At 34.7% G+C, this 16,834-nt stretch overlaps 1 protein-coding gene across 2 annotated transcripts in view; it reads right to left on the reverse strand.

The window, feature by feature from the left end:
* The window catches only part of LOC149574927 (uncharacterized), a 106,367-nt gene that overhangs the window by 62,135 nt on the left and 27,398 nt on the right, over positions 1-16,834 (reverse strand). For both annotated transcript variants that reach the window (XM_089814777.1, XM_089814776.1), the window contains one exon: positions 5,323-5,529. In XM_089814777.1, coding sequence (XP_089670903.1) covers positions 5,323-5,529 — 207 coding nt within the window. The remainder of the gene's footprint in view (positions 1-5,322; positions 5,530-16,834) is intronic.

The raw sequence follows: 16,834 nt of genomic DNA on the forward strand, positions 1-16,834 counted from the left end.
AACTTGGAACAAATGGGATGTCAAGTTCTTACTGAACATGACAACTTGGTCAAAATAGAGATGACTTCAGAATAGACAGTCCCAATTAATGCTGATTTGGAATTTGAAAATTATGGTTCTCACACAATGAATAGGTTTACTTTGTATTAATCATTAGCAAAGCACCTATAGAATTCTCTTGCGGCAAATTGCAAAGTTGTAAAATCAACATATGTCGATGCAATCAGAATAGAAGCTATATCAAAGAAGATGGAAATCTCACATCTTCCTACAGTGTGTGATGTCATCATCAAGTTTAAGGCACTTTAGAACAATCCTTAAGGATTATTTCAACTCTCTTTTGTCTTCTTCTTTCTTTAGTTTTCATGTTTGTAGATTGGAGAGGATCTATTGCATGAAATTGTGTAATTACATGTAATACCATTCACATGTCCTTATGACATGTAATCCAATAACTTATCTCGCTAGATAGACCAGGTAAAAGTTGGTTGAGTTGCTCCCACTTTTTCCTCCTATTTCTCAACTCCTTTGCCTATATAAAAGAGTTCCCCCTCATTATAAAAATCATCTATTATTGTATGCAACAAAGCTCTGGAGAAATTGTGCAAGCATAACTTTGATTGTGTGGTACTATTTTGAAAGAAAAGTTAATACAAAGAGACAATTGGAGCTGAACTTTGATTGAGTGCAATTGTGATACTACAAGTTGGAGGCTTTGACTGTGATTTACCTTTGTTATCTTTGATTCATATGTATTTGTGTTCTTGATAATTGAGTATAAAAGTTAAGAAGCAATCGGAGCCGAAGCTTTGATTGGGAGCGATTGTCATAATACATAGACTAGGAGCTTTGATTGTAGCTTGTATCTCCTTAATTCACAAAAATAGTTAGAACTCTTTACTTCTTGAAGTCTTCAAGCCCCAGTAGTAAAGGTTATTCTTATAGCATAGATTAAGACCGGACTTAGAGCCAGATTGGTACGCTTTCAGCTAGCCTTTGAGTTAGTGTTGGTTTATTGGTATCATCATTTACAACTTTAGATAGAAGTGAGGTTCAAGGTTTCATCTTGCCCATTACTCCCTCCATGGGTAAGTGGATTCTTTTCTGAAAGTTAAAGAGGAAAGAATATTGGTAATATCCTTTCAAAATCTCTCAACTTCTTACTTACCTTGAGTTGATCCAAGGAACAGTAAAAATGGGGAGCCTTCCCTTAAAGGCTGGAGAGACTATGTCTCACACACTGCAACTGGTTAACCTCTTTCATGACTAAATTTTACCCAAATTGTCAGTTGCAAAATATCCACTCATCATTTTTTTGGCGACTCTATTCAGGAAACAAAAGCATTCAGAGGCCTCTTGCTTTCATTTGAAGTGTCTGGTCCTCGTTCTAATTGGCACTACTGGCTATCACACTGGCAAGCTTTGAGCATGTGTATTCGAGGAGAAAGAAGGTTGACAGTTCCTCAAGTTCTGCTAGATCATTTTGGGCTCAACAACCTTGTTTTGATTTACTAACTAAAATTCCTTCTCTATCTCGAACTACAAGTTATCCACCTTCCAAAAAGAAGATTGCTATACCCAGTAAAGATTCCCAATTTTACCTATAACCCTTGTTTCTGTTGCACAGCTAAATCCTGCTACTCATAGTTCCCATATCCATATTCCCACTGAATCTTGCAGCACCATTACATCCACTACCCCAAGGTTCCCATAAGAATTTTCCCAAATTCTACATGGACAGAAACCAACACCCAGATGAACACATTAAGGCTTTCTACATTGTTGTAGGTGTTTTTGGCATGCAACATGAAGATATATCTATAAAGCTCTTTATTGAGACCTTACAATGTATAGCAACTAATTGGTTGTATAACTTGGAACCCAATTCCATCACGGATTGGGCCTCTTTGCAAACCAAGCTCCTTGATACATTCATGCCTACACAAGATAAGCATGCTCTCCTAGCAAAGCTCACATAGATGAAGAAGGAAGTGCATGATGGGATGCAAGAGTTTATTGCTAAGTTCAATAAACTAGCAAATCGGATTCTCGTTGCTTCTCAACCTAATACTCTGAATTTGAAGTGTTTCTTTATCAACACTCAATTTCTAGTCGTTAGTTTCTTGCTGAGAAGGGTTGCTCCTGCCACTTTGACTCTTGCACAAACTCTAGCAACAAAGATTGAAGATGACCTAATACTTGCAAGAAAGATCCATAAGGATTCCAACTGGTTCAAGAACAATTCCTATACAGAATCTTGTTCATTGGCCTCAACTGATCCATTGGTTCATAAATTGGCAAATGAAATCCTTGCTCTCAAAAAGCAAATATCTCAAGGGTTATTTACTACTCCATACAAGGATATTCCAAAATGGCCATATCTTAATGCAGCAAATAACTACGCAGGTAAGAATCAGAACAAGCTTCCTCCTCTTCTGGAGAGTCTTGCAATTGAAGCACCACCAAGTAACTCAGCCACTAGTTACTATGAAGCTGATCTTACTAATGACAATCAAGAAGACTATCTTCGCAAGGATAATGCTGCTCTCTATCATGAAGATAACCAAGCAGCTGGCGACTCTACTATTGGGTGTGTCCAATATAATGATAAAGAACATAAGATTGATTTTGCCCAGGCCTATGCAGTCATGATGACACGTTCGCAAACAAAGTTGGGTCAACAACAAGAAGAGGCTGTAAAGAAAATGGATAGTCCTCAAATGCCTGTCACCATTGCAAAGAGGGGAACAGCTCTGCCTAGCCTACCTATTGACCCAACCAAATATCAAGTAAGAGTTGATCTTCCTACTCCTTCATCTAGTATTTCAAAGCCCAATGTGCCTAATGCTAATGTTAAACTCCAGGCTGAAAGTTTCAATTCTTCCTTTGCTAGTTCTTTCCAAGCTTTTGATATTATAGATCATGCTCAGAAGACAAACATCCAAATGTCTGAGGTAGAATACCTACAAGCATATATGGATCAGCTGGATAGGCTTACCAAATTTGTCAAATAATCACAGCCTACTCAACCTCATTTGATTGCCCTTGAATCGAAAAACATGCCCAATAACCTAGTTACTATTCCATCCTCAGTTCCAGGGAAGATTGAACCTTTCTATTCATCGCTACAGATCAATGATTTCAAGCTAAGCAATGGTGTCATAGATTCTAGTGCCTCTGATAATGTCATGCCAGCTAAGGTTGCCGATGATTTGGGATTAAGTTTGACAAAATCCTTTGGTAATCACTCCTCTATGGAAAATAAGCAAGTACCACTGAAAGGGCAAATCAAAGACGCTCAATTTGCCTTTGCCTCCTTCCCAGACAAGAAGATCAAGATGACCATCTAGGTTGCAGATGTACCTACTTCTTACGATATGTTATGTGGTTGTAAATTTTGTAAGGACTTAGGCAGTGAACTCAATAGGGATATGACTGAACCTAGAATACCTATCAAAGGTGTCATGCAAAAGTTGCATCCTAAGATGGAAACAAAATATGTGGTAGTCAAATCTTATGACCCACACATTCAGATTCTTTTTGAATCAGCTGGAATGGGTAATTATTACCTACATGCAGAGAAAGTAACAAAATTTGCAAGGGGCTGGACAGGCTCGGAAACTTCCTCCTTGCTTTCCGACACTGATAAGATTTGCTGATGCTACTGAAGATTTAGAGGAGGTTGCCATTCCAAATCAATCACCAGTTATGATTCAAGGAAAATTTGTTCATGGAGATGATCCTATGGATTATCTTAATAAAGAGGAAAATGTTTCAGTTACAGATTGTTCCCTCTTGCATTGTAAAGGCGCAGCCACTTTGTGTAAAAATACGAAGGATGAACATCTAACTGTCCAAGCTTCTAATTGTTCCTTTGACGACTCTTTACAAGTTGTTGATGACTCACTTCAAGATGACAAAAAGCTGCAGATTGGCCTCCTCAAACCTAGTGGTCCCTACACCACCTCTTGTTACTGGTATGAACCCCTCTAGTTGTGTCAACCTTCTCAAACTGCCACTCCTAATCTACTCCAACCTATGGCCAATGATGTGCAGCCTTGTAAGCACTCTGCCCCTAGTGTTGCTAGTGTCTCAAAGTGGTATTCCCCACTTGCTCCCCCTTTGGGTGGAGTTTCTATTGATTGTATCTCCTGGGCAGTGTACTGACAATGTAGGATAGGTTGCCATTCAGTCTCTCATTTTCCTTCCCACACAATGGGTGAGCTGTCTACCCACCTCTAATGTGTGCTACTAGTTATTCAGCTAGTGTGTTGTTAATTAATGGTCTGTTGTTGGTTGTTAATCTTTATTAACATCTATTGGTTGTAGTTATTTAAGAGACAACACCCCTGTTCTGCTGTTATCTTTAATTAAAATCAACATTCTCACATCTCCTACACAATTTTCGTATATTTTCCCAATTGCAACATTCAATATAGAAACCCAAATGAGTATACAACCTAACCATCCAATCGTCAAAGCCCAAAAAGTTGGGTGTCCATGTAGGAATTCTCTAGCACCCAAGAATCATCTGTACTGATGTGTGACTCCCTCTGTCACAAATTATCTTATATGTTCCAATTGTCACTACCATCATCAGGCTCTTAAAAAGTAGCTTCTAAATCATACCCCACATTCCAAGAGACCAATTGTGCCATTCAAGAAAATCTCATGGATTCTTCCAATTACCATGCCCCAAAATTTACAACTTAAAATATGAACAACACAACTAGCCTCAATATCTTAACGTCACCAACTGAATCCTTCTCACCTACAACAATCAAATAACGCTAGATTACATGTTTAAAGTTGGATGCACTTTATGACTAATCTTTAAATAACAACATAGCTTTTCTTGGTCAGTTTACAGATCAGTAACTCTTTAAAAAATGTGATTTATATAAGAAATGAACGGCAGCTTTGTAAATCTAATGCCTAATTTTAGTCTTATTACCAGAAAAAAAATTGGTGCTTCAATTTATCAAGGAAAATGAATGCCAGCTGGCATCTCCAATCTGAAACATACAGACAAGAAAAAACTAGAAACAAGTTATACTAATAAAACTACAATCCTGTAAGGGCATATTAAATCAATTACAGTTGACAATAATGTCTGAAGCACATTCTTCGAAACATTAGCAAAATCAGTCTAATTCAAGCCAAGAAAACTAGATCACTTTTGTCCACTGGAAAAAAAGTTTATAAAGCAGAGCCCATAATTCCTAATGATAAATACTATTAGACTAAAATGACAAGGCAAATACCACAAATATTACATTCTGCATTACCAAAATCAAACAAGGAAAGGCATAAAGTGGCAACCTTCTTTCCCGAGAAGCTCTGTTTGTGAAAAATCCATGTGGGCTGCATTCATAGTCATTACCTCCTCTTTTTCACCACTATCAATAGCTTTTACTGTTATGTTCAAAGAAACATTTTTATTTTCTCTCTCATTCGAAGGCGATATGCCTGATGGAGGATTTGAATGCAGATTCTTGTCATCCTTTGTCACAGTTACTGCAAAATCATCTGTCAAGAACATCGACTCGATTAAACTTATATCTTATCTTGCAAAAGTTATCATTAAAGTACTATGTCTCTTGAATAAAAAGAAGCATGTCATAAAAGTTGAAAATTATACACAACCAGTAAAATAACAGAAAAGATTATTGGCTTCCCAATCTGAAGACAATTATAATCCCAATACCCAATCGATTTTGCATCTGGTTGTCAACACTGTTTTACAAACCTTACCCAACATGTACTTAATGGTACAATATTATTCTGTGATATACTATTAATGTATTTCTTAGTTCAACAAACTCTACAGGTGTTACTTCCGTAAATAGGTCACTGCTGATTGCTTAACTTCCATGAAGAGAAAATATGTCGTGCTGAGAAAGTTTCTGAAAGCCATAATCAACTTAATGCATGACCTTTAGATTTACATTATTTAGTTGGACATTGTAGTATTCCATATGTTCTGTTCAACTACAAATTCAAAGAATTTGTATCTAATTTGAGGTTTTCCTTACTTCAAGAAGTTTTCAAATTTTCTGAAAGGTCGCCTTTTACCAACTCAGTGGCAGTGTTCTCCTCTATTATTCAATCTCAGAATATTAATGGTTTTGGTAACCATATAAAATTGTATCTTAGTCTTATAACGTCCATCACCAAGAAAATGGCAATCCCAGTACCCCTACCAAATTGGCATATGATATGCATATGGTTGTCAACACTGTTTTGAAGAATCTTGCCTAACATGTACTTGATGGTGTAAGTTTATTCTGTGAAATAATTACTAGTGCATTTCTTAGTTCAACAAACTCTACAGGTATTACTTCTCTAAATAGGTCATTGATGTTCGCTTAACTTCCACGATGAAACAATATGTCCTGCTGAGATAGTTTCTGAAACCCATAATCAAATTAATGCATGACCTTGAGATTTAAATTATGCTTGTTGAAAATTGTAGTATTTCTTATGTTCTGTTCGTCTACAAATTCAAAGGATTTGTACTGATTTTGTGGTTTTCCTTACTTCAAGAAGTATGCAAATTTTGTGAAAGGTTGTTTTCTACCAACTCAAACAGCAGCAATGTTCTCTGCTTTTCAATCTCAGAATATTAATGGTTTTGGTAACCATATAAAATCGTACCCTAGTCTTGTACTGTCCATTACCAAGAAAATTGGAATCCCAGTACCCCTATCAATTTTGCATATGATATGCATATGGTTGTCAGCACTGTTTGACAAATCTTTACCAGCAAGTACTTAATGATGTTTCTTAATTCACTCTACAGGTGATACGTCCATAAATAGGTCACTGTTGTCTGCTTAACTTCCATGAAGAGAAAATATGTCATGTTAACTCTGTAACTTTAAATCATATTGGTCTGAGTACAGCATGAACTGATCTGTTCTTGCATAAGATCCCTTCTAAGGTCTATATACCTGTCTTCTCTTCTTAATAGGTATTGGCATCTCTCTTGGATAACTTGGTTTTTAACTAACTAATCTATTTGGTTAGTTTAGGCATTAAACTAATATTTTCCTTGGAAAGTCACCAGTGTGGTTGAAGTTTAAGGACACACAAGAATAACAAGTTTGCTCCTTGATCAATACTGCCCTAAGATGACTTGCAGAAAATAAAAGCATTTACAGAATTATATTTCTCCATTCACTCAATACCGTATATTCAAGATCATCTACAGCAAGCATAAAGCAGGTATAACCTAAGTCTAATTCATAACAGAATTTTGTAGAAACTTTACATGGTATCATAGCTCTGGTAGTTGAACCTAGGGATCAGACTTTACATATCTAGCATCAGTCTTCTATCTTCAATGGCATACACAATCAGACCCAAGGGCAGGTTTGATGGGAAAGAACACTTCGATGCTTGGAAATTCAAAATCATGATGATTTTTGAAGAAAATGATGTGAAACAGTTTGTTGATAAAGCATCCAAGCTACTTGATACTGAACCTAATATAACTATCTAGAGTAAAGGAAACTGGAAAGCCATGTAGTTCATATTAGATGGAGTAAAAAATGAAATAGTACTCATGCTAACGAAACATCAAACAGCATTCAATATTATGAATGCATTACTGAATGCATATAAGGTTAACAATGCAACTAGAGTCCTCGCGCTAAAAAGACAACTAAATCACATAGAGATAAAAAAGAGAGAATCAATGAATTCTTACTTCCTAAAGGTTGCCAGTCTAAGAGATGAACTTGCAAGTATAGGAACCATAATTGATGACAAAGAATTAACACTGTTGGCTATAGATAGATTACCAAATTCATGGGAAACATTCGCACAAGGAGTAAGTGCTAGAGACAATCTTCCTAACTTCAATAGACTTAAAAGAGATCGTCTTCAGGAAGAATCCAGAAAACTTAAGAAAGGGGGAAGTTGAGAACTGAAGACGAAGAACTTCATGTTCTCAACACAAATTCCTATAAAGACAAGAAGAAGCACTTGAAGAAGAAGAAAGGTAATCAAAAGAATGACAAACCTAAGAAAGATCTATCCAAAATAAAATGCTTCAAATGCAAAAAGTTTGGACATTACAAACCTAATTGTCCTGAGAATTCTAAACAAGTAAGCTGTACAAACATTACTAGGGAAGAAGATAACTATGATCCTGAGAATCGTGTATTGTATTCGACACTATCAAATGAAGTCTCAAGTAAAGCATGGGTGATTGATAGTGGATCATCTTGACATATTACAGGATAGAGAGAAGCACTAGACTCTATATCAGAAAAAATCAATGGCGAAGTCACCATCGGTGATAATTCAGCACATTCTATCAAAGGAATTGGAAATTGCACCTTGAAACTAAAGTCAGGTAGTTCTCTTCTTCTCACAGGAGTACTCTATGTACCAGGAATAAAAAGGAATCTAATCTCGGTTATAGCACTTGAAGATGATGGACATAATGTTTCATTCATGGACGGTAAAGTGACCTGGACTAAGAACTCATTTAAGAAACCAAAATTGATTGGTCAAAGAAAGGGGTACTTGTATGAATTAAATTTTGAACCTAGTAGACCTATTCAAGCCTTAATTCATGAAGTTGTTGATATAAACAAAATATGGCACAGAAGGTTAGCACATCTAAATTTCTAAACCTTATCAACTATGGAGAAGATGGTTATTGGTTTGCCTAAATTGAATACAGATCACTCAAGCATATGCAAAGGATGCGCTCTAGGTAAGAACACCAAAAGTCCATTTCATGATAGCACTAGAAAAACTAACAATATTTTGGAAGTAATCCAGTCAGATTTATGTGGACCTATGTCTATTCCTTCTCTTGGAGGATTCTGGTACTATATACTTTTTATAGATGACTTCTCTAGAAAAAATAGGATTTACTTATTAAAATGTAAAGAATCAGAAGAAATCCTTAAGAGATTTAAAGAATTTAAAACCTTAATTGAAAACTTATCAGGACATAAAATTAATACTGTTAGGACTGACAATGGAAGGGAATATACCTCAGATTTGTTTAAAGAGTTTTGTAAAGAAACAGGAATTAAAAGGGAGTATACCTTTACTTATAACCCACAACAAAACAAGGTAGCAAAAAGGAATAATAGAACAAGTATAGAAATTGCAAGAGCTATGATATTTGATCAAAATCTAGAATATTATCTTTGGGAAAAAGCCTCTTGTACTGTTGTCTATATTCAAAAAAAAAGTCCTCAATACCTTAGAGATAAAACTCTTGAAGAGGTCTTTACTAAGGTTAAATCCAATATAAGTCATCTTAGGATTTTTGGGTGCCCAGGATATATACATGTTCCAAAAGAAAAGAGAACTAAGTTAGAACCCTCCAAGAGGAAAGGTATTTTTATTGGGTATAGTAAAACATCTAAAGCATATAGGATTTTCATACCTGGTCAAAAAAATATTGAACTTAGTAGGGATGTAATATTTGAAAAAGATTTAGCATTCAAAAGAGCCCTAAGTTCTAGAGATCCCTCTCCCTTACCTAGTTTTAAAGAAAATATTATATCCGAATCTCAGAGGGAGAAAATTGAAGAAATTCAACATGAAATTTAAAATCTCAATCTTGAAGAAACTCAAAATTCTAAGAAAAGACCACTTTGGGCCATTCAAACAATAAAGGAAGCACAAGACTTCACTGCACCATCTGGAATAATCAAAGAAAGCAAAAGACCCAAAGATTTTCTAGTTATGCAGCAAACATGAATGATTTGTTGTTACATCCCAATATTTGACCTAATTTAAAATGTTCATATAGACCCAAAGATTTTCTCGTTATGCAGCAAATATGAATGATTTGTTGTTACATCCCAATATTTGACCTAATTTAAAATGTTCATATAGTCGTTGAGGTTCACATGAAGTCAGTTGATAGTTAAATTTGTTATAATCCTACGAAATGGCAAGATGGTTAGTCGTTATAATTTTATGTGAAGATAACATGCTAGTTGATTATTTATCATGAATTCATGGAATTGAAAAGGTGGTTAGCTGTTATGATTATTTATGATTAAATGACTTGTTATAGTAATATGATTTAACTACGGAGAATTTCCTTGTAGGAAGCACGTCGAAGGGGTGGAATCATTGTCAAAAAAGAATTGGGCACAAGAGCATCACCATCACTGGACAAATGGGTATGAATCGTGAATCACCATAGTTGAGGACCTAGCAACTTGAACATCAGGATACAAGCAATGGAACTACATTAGCTATTACATTAAAAATTTAAAAACATTAATTTTTTAATTAAATATGATGGGTATCTCAAAGGTTTTGATGATCTTTCACAATATTGTTTTAATATATATACCTATGTACGTACACATAGAGATAAATATAAAGTGACACCATAATATAATGATGCCACCTCACAAATATATCTACATGTACATAGATAGATATAAACTATAATATTTTCGATTTATAATCTTCAAATCTTCTTCCAACCTTTATTCTTTCTTTTCTTTTAAAAACCGATTTAACACTTGGCATTTTTAATTGGCATTCAAGAGCCAAGATAATTCTTACATTATAGAAGCCAAGGAGTCACGTCTTTTCCTTTTTATTGAAGTCGTGAGTGAGAGGTGGATATCTTTTTCCAAGCACCCGACTACCTTTTTCAAGAGCGACTTCCTTTATCATTTTCGACTTCTCCACTATTTTTGTCTTTCCTTTGCTCATAGTTTCAGCTTCACTCACCATTTGAATCTCTACAAACTCCATTCGAAATCTCTATAGTTTATAGCAATGCCTTTCTTGTTACAAGTCTGTCGTATATTGTTCTTCCTTGCTTAAGTTGATGGTTTCATTTACACACTATGATTATGCTCGATAATCAATTTGAAGAAGAGCCAAAATCCCTACTGTTACCAGTCTATACCATTGCAATAATCTTTCCCATGATTTCTTGCCCACTCAATTGTTTTGCCAAAAATAGTGAGCACTCTTATGCTGAGACTGAGATAGTTATTTTGCAAGCAAAGGAGAGGTAAGTAGCTGAGCATTCGGCAAGGCAATAATTACGAATTAATCCAGGTTATGTGGAATACCCAAAATCTAATATTTCAAATACGATTTTTCTTGATCAATGGTGCAATAACATCGAATTACATGGCAGTAAGCTACAATATTTATAATGATTATGTTTTGTTTGATATTATAGGATTGATCCTCTTTAAATTAGAATTGTCTGTGGCAAGTAAAAGCCAAGTAACCACAATATGAATTCATGAATCATTATGCCATTAGAATTAACACAATATTTTCTATAAATCTTTAATAATATCTTTTTCAAATCACAGATTGTGATAAGATGGAATATATATATAATATTCATGAATTAGTTGAGAATCAATAGACAGAGCCGATTGCTCTGAGATCTGAACACCTAGGATTCACCAGCTGTATAGCCATAGAAAAGGTTGAGATGGAGTCTACAATGAAATAGAGATAAAAGTCAAATATGATACATTAAATCTGGAATAATATCATTCAATAGCTCATGCATGATCATGTTTATTGCATTCTCCTACTGTCAAGTCGAGTGGTGTGATTAGATACGAGGATGCTCAGTGGATGACAAGATGTTCTATGTCTATTCCGAGTAGCGAGAGCCTTTCTCATTAGAGATTCTATGGAGCTAAGTTATGGTCTAAAGTTGGGTGGTTAAGCCCCTGATAATGTTTCCCTTCTCCACAAGTTGTCGAACGTGCAACAAACAAAGATAAGCTATGCATTCAAACGTTTATCGAAAACAAGTATTTTTACTTTTATGATGTATATGCAAGTAGAAGATAAAATTAATTGAGTTGTATCATCATTGCAGTTATTTCTTTAAATGAATGCAACTCTTATTGTCAATATAATTAACACCTAGTTAGCTCGGTTGATCTTCTAACTGAACCTGGAATATATTTATTTACGAGGGATAGATTCATTTGATGGATTGTTATTTCAGGCTTTCATTTATAAGAATAATGATTATGAGCATATTTTCTAATCTTATGTTATTGCCACAGTTAAGCAAATCAAAAGGAAATGAATGATACAGTGGTATCTGATGCCCTAAATGATCCAATGGTAATTGATGCCTTAAATGATACGGTGGTATCTAAAGCCCAAATGATACAGTGGTATCTAATGCCCTAAATGATCCAATGGTAATTGATGCCCTAATTAACATGGAGGTATGCGATGCCCTAATTGATACAGTGGTATGTGATGCCCTAATTGATACAGTGGTATGTGATGCCCTAAATGATATAGTGGTATTTGATAGTAATCGTCATTTGATTTTTAGTGATATTTGTGAACTAATCTAGGTGATTGCAGAAGCATCTCTACATTGATTTCTGATTCGAATTCCATTGTTAATTATGAAATTTTCATTTAACTGAAGTTAACCGTTAATCCCATTCACATGAACGTAATTGTTATAATTGTCTTTCTATGAAAATGAAGTAATAATTTTATTTCTTTGAATATGTTAATTATTAAATTAAGACCCGAAAAAAGTGTATGTTACATTTGTCTAAATTAGAACCAACCAATGTTTCAAATGCTATTAAACATATAGCTTGGAAGGATGCTATGACAGAAGAATACCAATCCATTTTGAAGAATGATATTTGGGAAATTGTTCCGAGACCTGAAGGAAAATTTGTTGTTTCTTCCAAGTGGATATTTAAAATAAAGCACGTTGTTGACAGTAGCATTGAAAAATATAAAGTTAGATTAGTAGCAAGGGGATTCTCTCAAAAAGAAAGGATTGATTATGAAGAAACTTTTGCTCCTGTTGCCAGATACACCTCTGTAAGAGCAGTCCTAGCTATTGCAGCGTCGAAGGGATGGAAAGTACATCAAATGAATGTAAAAACAGCATTTTTTAATGAAAAGATTACAAAAGAGATATATTTGGAGCAACCTGAAAAAATTGAAACTCATAACCTTAAAATTTTTGTTTATAGGCTCAAGAAAGCTCTCTATGGGCTTAAATAGGCTCCAAGGGCATGGTATGAACGAATTGATAAGTATCTCACCGGCTTAGGATTCTCTAAGAATGAAGCTTATCCAAATCTATATTATAAAAAGGATAAAGATGATATGGTAATTTTAATATTGTATGTTGATGATTTACTAATAACAGGTGATGATCATCTCATAGATCAATGCAAGAAAGATCTAATCAGAGAATTTGAGATGAAAGATTTAGGACTCCATTACTTCCTAGGACTGAAAGTATGGCAGAATTTTGACAGCATCATACTTAATCAAGGAAAGTATACATTAGATACCTTGAAGAGATTTTGAATGTGGAACTGCAAATCTATGTCTTCTCCAATGGAGACTAATCTACATAAACTTAAAGAAGCAGCTGCAAAATCACCTTCCATAGATTCTACTCTCTTCAAACAGATGATTGGGTCCCTTATGTACTTGGTAAATACAAGACCTCATATTTGCTATGCTGTTAACGCCTTAAGTCAGTTTATGTGTGAGCCAAAGGAGATTCACCTAGTTGCAGTCAAACACATTATGAGATACTTACAAGGCACTCTTAACCTTGGGCTCAAATATGAGAAAGTTGACTTGGATTTACATGGATTCACAGACTCAGATTGAGGTGGAAGTGTTAAGGATAGGAAAAGTACTTCATAATGTTGTTTCAGTTTAGGATCAACGATGATATCATGGATATGCAGAAAGCAGTCATCAGTAGCACAAAGTTCCACAGAAGCTTAATACATTGCAGTAGCAGTGGCCTTTCAGGAAGTAGTTTGGCTTAGGAAGTTACTTGTAGGATTATTTGGTCAAGCTATGAGTCCTACAATTATTCGTTGTGATAATCAGAGTTCCATCAAGCTTTCTGTGAATCCAGTTTTTCATAATAGGTCCAAGCATATTGAAATTCCTTACCATTATGTTAAAGATATGTTAGACAGGAATGCTGTGAAATTAGAATACATTTGTTTTGCAGATCAGACAGCAGATATTCTTTCCAAACCTCTCTCTCAAATGAAGATAGATCACTTCAGAAAAAGACTTGGTATGGTTGAATTATGAAACATTTTATATTCTTTAAATTATTAATAAAATAATTTTACTATCAGGCCATTGACTGTTATGGGCTCCACCATTTGTATTCATTATTTAACAGGTGATGATCTCTAAGATAATGAACATTGTTAAAAAAGACACTATGAGAAATGAAGATTTCTTAGATAATGTGTTGAACAGTATAAATGTACTGTAAGATCTAGATGAGTTCAAGATCACATTGTGATGTAGACATTTCTATGTCTATGAGTCACAAATTGGATAAATGAATAATTTAATTATTCATAGATCTTAAACTCGGGATCATGTTGTGATATAGAACCACCAGTACCTATGAGTCACAACTTGGATAAATGAAGAATTTAGTCATTCTTCGAATTTTATCCTGTGTTGCATTCTATGAAATATTGACATCACTAGTATAAGTGATGAGTCATATCACAAGATGGAATATGACTTAGTATCATGTGTTCAATGATACCACATGCTAAGAATATTCAAATAGATATAGAGTATCAATCCTTGCTTGTTCATCTTAATTGATATTGCTACATATGATATCTCTTAGTATGATTATCAAGTTAAGAGGGAGTGTTAACTCAGTAACTTTAAATCATAGTGGTCTAAGTGCAGAGTGAACTGATCTGTTCTTGCATAAGATCCCTTCTAAGGTCTATATACTTCTCTTCTCTTCTTGATAGGTATCGGCGTCTCTCTTGGATAACTTGGTTTTTAACTAACTAATCAATTTGGTTAGTTTAGGCATTAAACTAATATTTTCCTTGGAAAGTCGCCAGTTTTTGAGAGAGCATTCCAGGCCGACTTTGGAAGGGACATGTCCTTTGTAAGGACATGCCCCTTGATTTCTATATTTAATAGGGTATGGTTGAAGTTTAAGGACACACAAGAATTACAAGTCTGTTCCTTGATCAATACTGCCCGAAGACGACTTGCAGAAAATAAAAACATTTACAGAATTATATTTCTCCATTCACTCAAGACTGTATATTCAAGATCATCTGCAGCAAGCATAAAGAAGGTATAATCTAAGTCTGATTCATAACAGAATTTTGTAGAAACTTTACATTTCATGCTAAGATAGTTCTGAAAGCCATAATCAATTTAATGAATGACCTTGAGATTTAAATTATTCTAGTTGGACATTGTAGTATTTCTTGTGTTCTGTTCAGCTACAAATTAACGGATTTGTACAGATTTTGTGGTTTTCTTTCCAGAAATATGCAAATTTTCTGACAGGTTGCCTTTTAGCTACTCAAACAGTTCAAGTATTCTCCTCTGCTTTTCAATCTCAGAAAAAATCAAGGATATTATTGTCTTGTTCTAACCTTATCACATCAGCATCACAAGATAGTGAATCTACTCTTTCATAGTGATTTATGAGGGTGTCTGTCCCTAATTGCATGATAAGTATACAGGCCTGCTCCCAGATTCAACCCTTTACTCTTTTATTGCCAACAGATTTTCTTATATCAATGATTTGAAAAAAATTCAGATAGATAGATACAGGATAATAAGAGATCGATCATGGTATGAGGAATTCTTGAGTTAGAATCAAATAAAAAATTATGTGAAAAAGGCAAAAAAATGTCTGTAGTAGACACCTTTTACCACAGTCAAACCATCGCAACGTGTTCCACTGTATATGAATTCATTACTATGTGAATTGGGCACAGTTGACAGGTTCATCTATACACAGATTCCTTATATATGATGGAAAAATGGAACTGAATACACACCTAGGGAGTCAAAACAGAAATGAAAACTTGTTTGGAGAGTTTAAATAGTTCACCTTCCATCACTTTGTATGGAAAAGATTAAAATTCCTTTTCATTGACCCAACTAATCATCCAGTAGCACTGTAGTATGAATGCATTCATTCAGGCAAATAATGATTAACTCTTCCATCTTGGAAACACAAGGAATGGGTGGAGAGACAGAATTCTCTTGAGAGTGCTACATTCCTGTCATGCTTCTCTATCTTTTCACGTCATCAGTAATTGAAGGTAGAAGGCTATTTACCATATTTCTCAAGGATTTGTGTGATTTTGTGTAATAATGCTGGATTTCATTAAATCAGGTAAATTAGCAGTGAATGCTAGAAGAAATATGCTTTTAGAAAGCTTGGAAGGTGCCAAGCTAATGCAAATTGATTTTTATAGTTTTTCCACATTGAATTTCTCTAGGGTTGAACTCTTGTGTTATCTTAAGCTTGTGTTTTTTTTCCCAATTATTTGTTTTATGCCAACTTGCTAGAAGTTGCTAACACCTACCTTACAAGTGGGTACAGAAAACATGGATACCCCTTCTCTATAGATGTAGGCCTTAAATGTTGCTGAATATTAGCATAAACTAATCATCAACAAAATGGTGAATAAAGGATTTGGATTGTTATCCCTCAAATGGGTCATCCACAGAGCTTACAGAATACTCGTGTCCATTCGAAATATTCATAATATATGGTGTTTTCCTTTTCCACGCATTTAGGATTTACGCCATTTCTGTTCATCCTCCCTAATTTCTAAAGATTATCTTATTTTTCTTCTCTCTTGTTATTTTTCTTCTCTATTACTGATTTCTTTGTGACAAGGAAGGACCCTTAGTCTTTACCTTGTCTTCTCTCTTGTTTTGTTTCTTGCTTTTGTTTCTTCTCAATCACCGTTTGGTGCTTCTGCTTTGGCCTCCACTTTTGTCTGTATGCTCGGTCCCATAAACCTTGTTGGTTTCTCGT

Source organism: Cupressus sempervirens, chromosome 2 (assembly GCF_028749045.1).
Source record: "Cupressus sempervirens isolate cs-2001-9-10 chromosome 2, ASM2874904v1, whole genome shotgun sequence".
Lineage (NCBI taxonomy): Eukaryota > Viridiplantae > Streptophyta > Pinopsida > Cupressales > Cupressaceae > Cupressus > Cupressus sempervirens.